At 33.6% G+C, this 12,006-nt stretch overlaps 1 protein-coding gene across 2 annotated transcripts in view; it reads left to right on the top strand.

Moving 5' to 3' along the window:
• Nucleotides 1-10,705, top strand: part of HSPA4L (heat shock protein family A (Hsp70) member 4 like) — a 50,953-nt gene extending 40,248 nt beyond the window's left edge. For both annotated transcript variants that reach the window (XM_045990530.1, XM_045990537.1), the window contains 3 exons: nt 1,453-1,572; nt 2,914-3,075; nt 5,060-10,705. In XM_045990530.1, the coding sequence (XP_045846486.1) occupies nt 1,453-1,572; nt 2,914-3,075; nt 5,060-5,251 (474 nt within the window). In that variant the 3' untranslated portion in view covers nt 5,252-10,705. The remainder of the gene's footprint in view (nt 1-1,452; nt 1,573-2,913; nt 3,076-5,059) is intronic.
• Nucleotides 10,706-12,006: the final 1,301 nt, after the last annotated feature.

The following is a 12,006-nucleotide window of genomic DNA, read 5'->3' as shown; positions in this document are numbered from 1 at the left end:
GGGGCGCCTGGGTGGCTCAGTGGGTTAAGCCGCTGCCTTCGGCTCAGGTCATGATCTCAGGGTCCTGGGATCGAGTCCCGCATCGGGCTCTCTGCTTGGCAGGAAGCCTGCTTCCCCCTCTCTCTCTCTGCCTGCCTCTCTGCTGCCTTGTGATCTCTGTCTGTCAAATAAATAAATAAAATCTTAAAAAAAAAAAAAAAAAAAAACTTAAAACCAAAACTAGGCTTTAACACATTTTATCTTGATGGTGGTGTTACTCCCCGTCTCCCTAGAAGAATGTATATATTTTGGGTGGTAGAAGCAGCCAGGCAGCTGAGGCCAGTAGAAGAAACTGAAAAGCCCAGCAGCTCTCAAAAAGGATTATTTTACCCCAAATATATAAGTAACCATAGAAATGAATGTTGTAGAAGGCTTCACAGGCCTTAGTATTTTTTTTTTTTTTGAGATGATTAAAAATTACAGTACTTGGTCCTTTTTTCAAAAACATTTATAGTAAGGGGCACAAGGTGGCTCAGTTGGTTAAGCATCTGTCTTTGGCTCAGGTCATGATCCCAGGGACTCCTTGCTCAGTGGGAGTGTAGTTCTCCCTCTGCTCCTCCCCTTCGTGTGTGTGTGTGTGTGTGTGTTGTGTGTGCATGCTTGCATGCGCACTTGCACCCCCTCCCTCTCTCCCTCCTCCCCCTGCTCATGCACTCTCTCATACTACTGCATGTGTGCATCCTCTCCCTCAAATAAATAAAATCTTTAAAAATTTTTTTCAATAAAAAATATGATGTAAGTAGACTAAAGGCAGTATGGTATCCTGGAATGGAAAATTAGGAAATCTACATGAGGTCTGGAGTTCAGTTAATAGTAATGCTCCAGTGTTGGTTTCTTAATTTTGGCAAGTGTATGTTCTATGGTGGTACAAGATGTTAACGTTAGAGGAAAGTAGTGAGAGGTACTCAGTGCTCTATTATTTCCTTTATAACTTCTCTGAAAATCTAAAATTACTCTAAAATATGTTGATTTTTTTTAAGTGTATAAAGAATAGAAAAGAAAATAGGTATTCATTCTTCTAATGCATCCCCCTCCTCAAAGTTACAGGGGCTGTTAAAAACATTTAGAAATTCCTCATTCCAGGCATTTGGGATAGGGGCCAGAGGTTTATTTTTTTGGTTTTGTATTTCTAAGTGTTGTACTCATAGATCCAGAATTTCCACCTAATTAATAAACATAAATAATATTCAATAGATACTGAATATCCAGAAATTCTAGTAATCATGTTGTTTACAGAGTTATACACAGAAACCTGGTTTCAAATACATGAGTTCTGCATGGAGTATTGTCCTTATGGTCTTCTTATTTAATAGTTCTGTAAACTTTTAACACCTAACTTTGAAGGAATTAAAAGTATTGTCTTGTTAAAAATTGTTTTCTGTTAATAACTTGTTCTTTTAAAAATTTTAATAGAAATATGGCCAGCCTATTCAGATGAGGTACATGGAACATGAAGAGAGACCAAAAGCTTTAAACGACTTGGGAAAAAAGATTCAACTTGTTATGAAAGTGATAGAAGCATACAGAAACAAGGTATGAATACCACAAAGCCAGCTGATGATGATGGCATGTGGGTAGTACATCGTGGCAGTGGGGTAAATCTGTAAGTTCTCAGCTACAAAGTGATAGCCGTTGCTGCCACCAAATTCTGGAGACCTTGTGCACCAAACTTAAAACTTTTTTTTTTTTATTGGAGGGGCGCCTGGGTGTCTTGGTCATTTGAGCATCGGACTCTTGATTTTGGCACAGGTCATGATCTCAGGTCTTAGGATCAAGTCCTGTGTTGGGCTCCATGCTGAACGTGGACACTGCTTGGGATTCTCTATCTCCCTCTCCCTCTGTCTCCACCCCCATCCTTGCCCCATGCATGTACTCTCTTCACCAAACCAAACCAAACCAAACCAAACAAACAGAAAAGTTGTATTTATTGGAAAGTTACCAATAAAGGGTACTTATACTCCTAAAATACAGTGCAGGTATATGACTTTAATCTTAAATTCCCTAGGTGTGCGTGGTTTTAAAACACATTATCACTACTCTCCCAGTTTTTGGCTTTGGAGTACTCTTTCATTCCATTTCCCTTTATTTTCCATGTCCAATCTGTAATCCACGTTGCATTGCCATTTCTTTCTGGTCTTGTGACTACCATCCTAAACCATGAATTCTTAGATTGTTTCCTATATGGGGTGGCTGCAGTTGTGTTTTTCAGACAGAATGTCATTATATAATTCTCCTTATCAACAACTTATCATGCTGTTCTGCTGTATTTTGAGAATTTTCTGTTTGGCTTACAGTATGCCTTCTTCTCTTATTTCTCTTTATTCCCTAACAAATTCATTTCCGAACAGCTTCTTTGTTGGCTAGGTATTGTTCCCTTGAATATTCTCCACTAGGCATTTTTTGGCAAAAATGACTTCTTCAGAAAGCCTTTCCTTTTAAAAATGAACACAGAGGGGTACCTGGGTGGCTCAGTGGGTTGAGCCTCTGCCTTCGGCTTAGGTCATGATCTCAGGGTCCTGGGATTGAGCCCCGCATCGGGTTTTCTGCTCAGTGGGGAGCCTCCTTCCCCTTTTCTCTTTCTGCCTGCCTCTCTGCTTACTTGTGATCTCTGTCAAATAAATAAAATCTTTAAAAAAAATAAGAAAAATAAAAGGCAATACCTCAAAACTAAAGTTAGGGGAAAAAAAATGCACACTGATCTTTTTTCTTTCTCCCAGTCTCTTCAATTCTATATAATTTCTATATATGGCTTCTTCGCATGGATATGTGTGAGGTGTACATTCAATAAGAAGCTAAATCTTTTAAATAGAAATTATTAATTGATGCATTAGTCAATATAAAAATCTGTTACATTGAGTAAAAAATTTTTAATAGGATGAAAGATACGATCACTTGGATCCTACTGAAGTAGAAAAAGTTGAAAAATATATCAGCGATGCCATGAGTTGGCTGAACAGTAAGATGAATGCACAGAACAAACTAAGTCTCACTCAAGATCCTGTGGTGAAAGTTTCAGAAATAGTTGCAAAGTCAAAGGTAAGTTACCTACAAAATTCTTTTTTTAATGGGTTCAAGCATTAAACATTTTTTTTTTAATTTTTTTTTCCATTTTATTTATTTTTTCAGCGTAACAGTATTCATTCTTTTTGCACAACACCCAGTGCTCCATGCAAAACGTGCCCTCCCCATTACCCACCACCTGTTCCCCCAACCTCCCACCCTTGACCCTTCAAAACCCTCAGGTTGCCCCAACCTCCCACCCCTGACCCTTCAAAACCCTCAGGTTGTTTTTCAGAGTCCATAGTCTCTTATGGTTCGCATTAAACATTTTTAATGGGAGCCGTACTTTGAGAAATAATCAACTTGCAAAAGAACTTAGATACTTCAGACTTTTCTAGATTAGATAAGACTTCTAAATCTCCATAGTAAAACTTCGCAGTATTGGTCTTTGACATCATTTGAAACCTGTAAAATTCTGTGGTAAATCTTATTTCTGAGATAAATTTCCCAGTCTAAAAAACATTATCCATGAAAATACAAAAGATTATCATAGAAAAAAACACCATGAAAAACATGGAGACAAATTTTATAATAAAGATAAGCATCTTAGTAGAAAAATGAGTAAAAACGTTGGATAGCAATTGACAAAAGAGGGTATACATGTCCAGTAAATATATATGAAAAGGTTCATCCTTATCACATTCTTCTCCACTCATCTCTTTTCATCTGATTCATGGTTTTGTGTTTTACATTCATAATCTTTGTCCTAAGTTGTCAAGGGTGCAAAGAAACGGATGTTCTCCCTTAGCAACTTGGTTGAATTTGTTAAAACATTTTGTATCAGTATATGTTTAGAAATTTAAAGGACTTATATGTACACTTTAACCCAGAAATCACAGTTCTAGGAATTCATCCTAAATTGATCATTGCACAGGGATAGGTGCGTAAATACCCTTGCTTATTAATTAGCAAAAAATTGGAAGAAACACATACCTGGCAGTAAGAAATTAGATAAATTGAAGCATCCATTCAACACTTTGCAATCATTACATAATTTTAGATACAGAGATCTATTTAGATAGAAAGATGTGTACAACATATTGCATGAAAAAGGAAAGATTACAGAATCTAAATGACATTATTTCACTGTATAAATTAGCAAGCATCTTCACATATCTGTAGGTTTGCAGGTATGTGTATGCATGGACATACACCTAGAAGGATGGTCACCAAAATGTTCATGTTAATCTGTAGAAGATGGAATTTCAGTTGCTCTTTTTTTTGCCTTATCTAGTTCAGTATGTTTTCAAGGTTTTTGTTTTTGCTTTTTTTTAAACAATAAACAGGTATTTTTAAAAATCAAAGCAAAGTATTTTCCTTTTGAAAGAGTTTTGCAAAGAAGCCATAATAATTTACTCCTAATCAGATGTAGTGTGGTAAGAGCAGTTTCCCCCAGGATGTTAACACCCTGTATTTCTGTCCCTATCCCGACCTCTGTGACACTGGTCTTGGGGATTTTAATGGTCTTTTATTTCTGTGTTAAAAAGAAGTAAGCAAAGATAGAGAAATTACATTGTACTTACTTTAAATTATTAAGTTGCATTTACATTCATGACTTAATTTTCCTTGAGCATAGTTCTACAGTTCCACTTATGAAAGCTGTTTTCATGTAAATACCAATTTGTGAAATGTGTTATTTGATATAATTCTCAGAGCACTAGGCATAATTTAAAGGAATGGATTAAAAATTATTTCTGTCCAAGAAAACTATATTTCAATAATGAGGAACCAGTTTTTAGGAAGATTAGATACAAAGAATTTATTAAAGATTGAAGAGTTCCTTGTCAGCATTAATATGCACTAACCCAGAAATAAATGCTTCATTGATGTATTTGAAGAAACTTGGTTATCTAAGTGAGCTAACATAAATTCAGGAATATCTTATTAATGTAGAAATTTAGAAAATTAATGGTATTCTGTTCTGTAGTATTTTTAATATCATTTTTCTTCATGTCTTTAGGAACTAGATAATTTCTGTAACCCCATCATTTACAAGCCCAAACCGAAAGTAGAGGTTGCTGAAGACAAAGCAAAAGCTAATAGTGAACACAATGGACCAATGGATGGACAGAGTGGGACTGAAACTAAACCAGATACAACAAAAGACAGCTCCCAGCATACTAAATCTTCTGGAGAGATGGAAGTGGACTAAGTCTTAATTTTACCTTCACATAATTCAAACAGTGCAAGCAACCACAAGGTCCATTCTTCCTTTTACATGTGGTACACACAACATATGTTCAGTTGTTCTTAACCACTTTTTGTCATTTGTTTTTTGGAGTAGTTTTGAAAAGTGTTTTATATTGAGTGCACCTCTGTTCATTTCCATTGCTGCTTATGTGAAGCTTTAGCTGAGTATAGATTTACAAGTCAGTTTTAGCTTTCTTAATACATGTTCTATCAAACATGCGAGACTGAAATGTATTCGGCAACAATCTACCTTATTTAAAGCTTCTACTTGGATAAACCTCAGCTCCTGTATTCAGGAGAGGATACTGTATTGCACTATTGTTGCAGAAGCATAGATTTAATAGCATCATCATTTTGAAAAACATTGAAATTGATATGGTTTAAAGCCACTGAGGCACTGACTTTTTTTTCTAGTTATGTAGTTATAATTTAAATATTAAAGCAGATGATCTCATTGGTGTGCAATGAGAACTCCAAAGTGTTGTCATCACATAAATGAAATAAATCACATGATGAAAGGGAAACACAATTTTTATGTTACGGTGACACCGGCAGTTTGCATCTTTTATTAGTAATGTGGATTGATGTTTTCTGAGAGTAATTCAGTGTCATTTTCACTTGAAACTTCTGATCTACTTGTCTTGAAGACCACCTGCTGCTAAAGTAATACTGGCCTAAAGATAAGAAGCATTATTGATGAGAATACCTTCATGTTAAGGGGGAAATTCTGTTGACCTACTCAGACCTGCATCTGTGGTGTTGATAGCCTTGCTTCAGTTTAAATAGTTGTTTTGGTTTTCTTAATTGATTTTGTTAATAACACAGGGTAGGGAGAAATGGGCACAATGTGTATCGCATTATATACATATATCACTGATTTACTTAATGTTAAGAAGTAGATAAACACTATTAAATAAACGGTAATACTTGAAAAGAAGTACTTCTACCGTAAGTCTTAGGAAATAATGCTTGTAATAAACTTAACTATGTTACATATCAACAGGCAAAATATAGAATGTTACATAAGTGTAATATGATATGATGTGATTAAATTATAGTTCCTGCTATTACATTACCTGTTCAGATGTTGGCTCCAGTTTTGGTGGTGCTTATATATATTACATGGGACAAAGGACTGTGAAATTAAGATATTTTAGGGACTTAATCTGTGCTCCATCACCAGACTTGTTCACATTGTTCAGCTCCTTCCAGAGGCTTGAAACTATTTTAAGTATGGGAGCAGACTGAAATAACTCTCCAAACCTACAAGAAGCCTAGACAATGCCATGGGCACTGGTGTTTCATGCCAATCAACTAGATTAACCTAAGTTAAAATTTTGAAAGGCTCACTTTTCCCCAAAGCTAAACCTTTATATTAATACTGATTTTTCTTAAGTAGTAAAAATTGAGAGTTGAATATCTTTAGGGATAGTCATTATTTCTCAGAGATAGTTCTCTTAAGAGAGATTTTGTTTCTACAATGTAGTCTGCACTGAAAGGGAGAGTATGGAGCAGTGCATTTTGCAGGGATTTTTATTCATCCTTTCTGAGGGAGATGTCCCTTTTTTGCATTAAAAAAAACATATAGACCCAAGATATTTTTAATGTTTTCTAGTCCTCAAACTTGTCTTAATACTCTAAAGGTGAACTAATTATACCCATTAATAATGAAGTACTTTTTTTTTCTTTAAAGCAGTTACTTTTTCTTTATATGTAGGTTCATTTCAGGAAGATCATCAAAGATAGGAAGGAATATTTCAACAGTACACATTAGGGAGTTTATAGCTTTTTCTTGAGTTACAAGAAAATCTCCAGGAACTTCATTAGGAGCTATATAGCCCCATAACTTCTTGTAGACAAAGGAGGAAATAGCCCTTTCTGCTTCTGAATTTTCTAATTATACTTGATATTTTCTGTTCCTTCTTTTCAGTTTATGTAGCTCTGTTTTAGTCAGATATTTAACATTCTAATTCTTGCAGTTATATAACACTTTACTTAACAAAGATGAGATGTATAATTTTTCCTATTCATTCAACTTAAATATTTTCAAAAGCCCTTTAACCTTATGATGTAGCTATTTATCAGGTATATTAATAAAGGAAAATATGTTCTTCTTAATACAGTTTTGGGTAGAAGGCATGGTTCAGTTTAATTTTAATCACTGAAATCTGTTCAGTACTAGACAAAATTTTTTTCAGAATAAAAGGCCACTATTTTAGAAGTTACTTTAAAAGACAAAAAATTAGAATGTTTTCCTATAATCAAATATGAACTAAGTATGTAGAAAATACCTAGGATGATTAATAAATATAGATTAGTACACTTTGGAAAAGTATAAATTGGTTTCAGAATCCAACTCCTGATAGTCAATAATACTGTGATTTTAAAAACAAAAATTGCTTAAATAAAGTTTCTGATGTTTCAATTCCTTAACAGTATACAGAATTCTTAAGTTTTAAACAACTAGAAACAGCACACCAAAGAATTGGGCTTTTGGAATAAACAGATCATCTGTGTTTAAGAGTATGATTAATTAGACTTTTATTAAGGAATAAAGATTTCTTAGATTTTCTTGGTCAATTTGTAGTATATTTGTGATTATTTCCTAGATAGAAGTCTATATTAAAGTGAATTTGGGGACTCAATTTTCAATATAATAAGTGTTAAAGCATTTTATTCAAATTAGCACATTTGAACTGTTTTGAGAAATTATCAACATTTAAAGACAATAGGCATTCAAATACAGTAAACCAATTAGCTCACTTCATTTTGACCTGAATAGATAGAACCATTCCTCCATTTTCATAAATTTGATTTTTAATAATAAACCTATAAACCTTCCCATTAGGATTTTTTTTTTTAAATAGCTGATATTTGGTAGTCTACAACAAATGAAACCCTGGCATTGATCTTACATATAGAAGTGATTCTTAAATGACAAGAAAAATATAACTTTACCTAACATTTTAGAGTTTTACAACCAATAACTGCAGTTCTAAAGTAAATGTTATTTTGTGGTTAAACTTTGGAAGTTTTAAGTGGAATTTGCCTTTGTGATATTTGATCCTACAAAATTAATGATAAGCGTAACTTAATTTTATCAGTATTCAAAATCTGATGGCACTGATTAAAGTGAGCCATTGAGAACTTTTCAAATGACATAGGTTGTAGCGATGCTTATAAAGTGTGATTCTAATATTTTAATTATCCTCTTATTCTACAGTGGTTTGTAACTATCATTTAGCAAACTAATCTTGAAGCAGTCAATTTCAGAAGACACTTTTTTTTTATCAAAAAAGAAAAAGGTTTATAGTTACCTTTTGTTTTTTGTCAAGGTCTTATTTAATCTAAGGTCTTACCATTTTAAAGTTCCCAGGAAGCATATAATTTTTTTCTTTTAATAATGTAACAAAACTTTAATGCTGATGTAAAAGACCAAATGAAACTCTTAACGAAAACAAAAAACTTCAGCTGTTTTGCTTCTAATCTCTAATTTTTAAAAGTACTAAAATTAATGTTCTTCCATATATTTCTATGTTTCCCAAGAAAATAGCACCTTTGAGTTTATAAAACAGATGTCTAAATTCTTTTCTTGCTAAATTCAAGGGTATTTGTTTCACACAAAAAAAGGCACCTGGAATTCTTAGAATATTAAACTGAAACTGCTTAGAAGACAACTTAAATCTCTCTGGCAGTGGTCAAGTACCTATTAGTGGTAATTGTTCTTTCATCTTCCAGATCCCTAAGGACACATCCTCTAGCATATTATTAGAGTGGGTACCAAAAGAAAATGCTTATCTATTAAAATATATTACTAAATGACTAGGAACATTCAAATCAAAGAAGAAAATAATTGAATCATGAACATTTGACTCTGTCAAGCAGGTCAAAATCCATAACCATAATAAAAATTAACAGTATCATCTTTGCTTTGGAATCTGTTACTGTCATGTTCTAAGTTACAGGATTGATTTATTAAGGAAGTAAATTGATACTTAAAAATAACCCATCCTGTATAGAGATAAGTGAAATTCAGTATGTTTTATAGTGTATAAACTTATAGATGGAAATGATCTTATTATTCCTGGTTGATCTTGTTTTATTTAATCTTTTCATTCAGTTCTAAGCTCTGAAATAATATGTTTTTCTCAGGCACATTTTGGTTTTTTTTAATCTTAGATTCATTAGGTGCTTTATTTCATGGATTTTTAAAAGTAGTTTCACTGCTATCCTATCACTTCGATAGCTAATTTTATTACCTTTGTCCCATTTAAATACCAAATCTTACTGTGAAGAATGCTTTGACTCTTAAATTCATACTTGAAGAGCCGTGTTGTAAGTTTCCATATATAAATATCTCTAAAATTTAATAATGGCTTCTAGATTTTTCATGTTTTGGCCTTAGAATACTTTTAAGTAGAATACTTTAAAGTACTTCTGGATCAGAAGAGGTCAGTTTTGTGAATTATTGTGTATTAAGAAATCCAGCATTCCTTATTTTTAATACAAATATCAATGTGCAAAAATAACAAGGTTCAGAAATTCAAAATAGTTGTTAAAGGGTTAGCCACCTTCCATTCTTTGTTGCTTTCTGATTTACATGTGCTGTGCATCTTTGTTTTCTTAGAATTTCCTAAATTTTTGCTTCCAAGACCTTGAGTAAAATCCTCTTGAAATCATATGGACCGAATCAAAATAAGATGTTAAAATGCCATTAGAGATAGGGAAATCGAGGTAATGCAAGGTATTGCTTTAAAGTGTTGTATTTTTGTCCCTGAAATAAAATTTTATGGCTTAGTGTTTTAGAAGGACACTTACATTAAAAGTGGTTACGTTTTATACTTGGTAGGATGAAGTCATTGTTTAATACTACAGTATATAGAAGCAGTTTTTTAAATGATATCATTGTTTTAGTTCTAACAATATGGCATCCAAGTCATTTTTCTTCAACCATTATTAAAATAATTTCTGTACATGGTGACTCTGACTCTAGTCATTAGTGTATAACAATTTCTGGCAGCTTAGTTCCTACTAGTTAATTTTTTTTAAGGAAACTACATTTGATTTCTTCATTTCCCAGTTTGTTTTCAATACAAAGAGTAACCAGTGCAATGCATAAAATCATTGCCAAGTATCATGTGTCTATAAAAATAATCAACTGATTTTTCATGTTATAGACCCTCAGCTTTAGTGAGCCAACATGAGAATAGGTTGTGATGTTACGTTGGTAATATTCTAGGAATATATATTTGGCATACAATTTTGGTTCCCAAACCTCCTAAAAAGTGTTTACATATGGCAGGATCAAAGAATATAAAACAATTTATGTATGTAAATTGACATCTTAATACTAGTGAACAAATAGTAACTTTTAATACAATTAATTTTTGGATGACAGTGCACACTGATAAGTCATGTAATCAGAATAAATCTATATCTACTTCTTGAACCATGCATTTTGCACACCTGAGGTTTAATTTTTACATATTGAACTTCACTGACTTGATGGTAGTTTGCGGACAAGTCCTCAGAAACATTTACAAAAATTTGCTTGTTGATGAGTGTTTAATTGGGCAAATTTTTGAAACCTTCTAATGCTGTTGATTCTGAAAACAAATAGTTTGCTAATGTTGGATGTGTTGTCAGAGAATAAATTTAGCTTTACATACTGGAAGAGAAAACAGGAATAAATGAATTTGAAGATCTTAGGCATTTTCAGTAGGCATAGAGGAGTTCCATGCCCCAGTGAGTCTCATAATAGCTCCTGCTTGAGAACTGCTATTGACAAAAATAGTTTAGGGTGTTGGGATAAGAAAATGATTAAGGTTCCCTGGTCTAGATTAGAGCATTCTGTGCTCAATTTTCTAGGGACAGAAAAACACGAAAGAATTAAAGGCTAATGGATCCTCAGCCTAGAAAAATGTTTATACCCCCAGGTACTGTAGACTGTCCAATGGAATGCAAATAAATACTTGTTAAGTCTAGAAGGCTTAACAATTAGCATTTCATTCCTCTTCATCCTGAACTGGGGAGAACTGGATAGGATTTAGGTTTGTTTTGCTTGCTTGTTGTAAAACCTAAGTCATTAGTTAAACAGGAAAGACAGAACCTTCCAGGGGTGGAGAAGGAATGTCTGTTGATTATAAGTACCATTGATTATAAGTATTCTCCCTTTTTAAGTATAAGGAACAAAAGGTTCAAGATGGTTTACATAGCCTGGAAATGCCAGAAGGCAGTTTGTACTAATATCCAGCAGCTGCATTGCCAAATGACTGTATTTGGTTTCCTATTTAAGTTCACTGTGATGGTGAAAATCAGTGTAAACCTGAAAGGCTTAGTGTACTGTTTTAGAGCTAGCAAGGGTTAGGTTAAAAGTTAAATAAGTAGGAAGGAAATAATTTGTAGTTAAGAGAACCCTATTGAAGGCAAAGAGAAGCAAAGAACAAATCACACAAAATAATAGAAATCCGGGCGCCTGGGTGGCTCAGTGGGTTAAGCCTCTGCCTTCAGCTCAGGTCATGATCTCAGGGTCCTGGGATTGAGTCCCACATCAGGCTCTCTGCTCTGCAGGGAGCATGCTTCCTTCTCTCTCTCTGCCTGCCTCTCTGCCTACTTGTGATCTCTCTGTCAAATAAATAAAAATCTGTTTAAAAAAAAAAATAGAAATCAATGTCAGTAGTTACAGTAAATGTAAATACCGTAAGCTTGCCAATTTAA

Source organism: Meles meles, chromosome 2 (assembly GCF_922984935.1).
Source record: "Meles meles chromosome 2, mMelMel3.1 paternal haplotype, whole genome shotgun sequence".
NCBI classification, from domain to species: Eukaryota; Metazoa; Chordata; class Mammalia; order Carnivora; family Mustelidae; genus Meles; species Meles meles.
The sequence above is the reverse complement of the archived record's forward strand: the minus strand, read 5'-3'. Positions and strand labels throughout refer to the sequence as shown.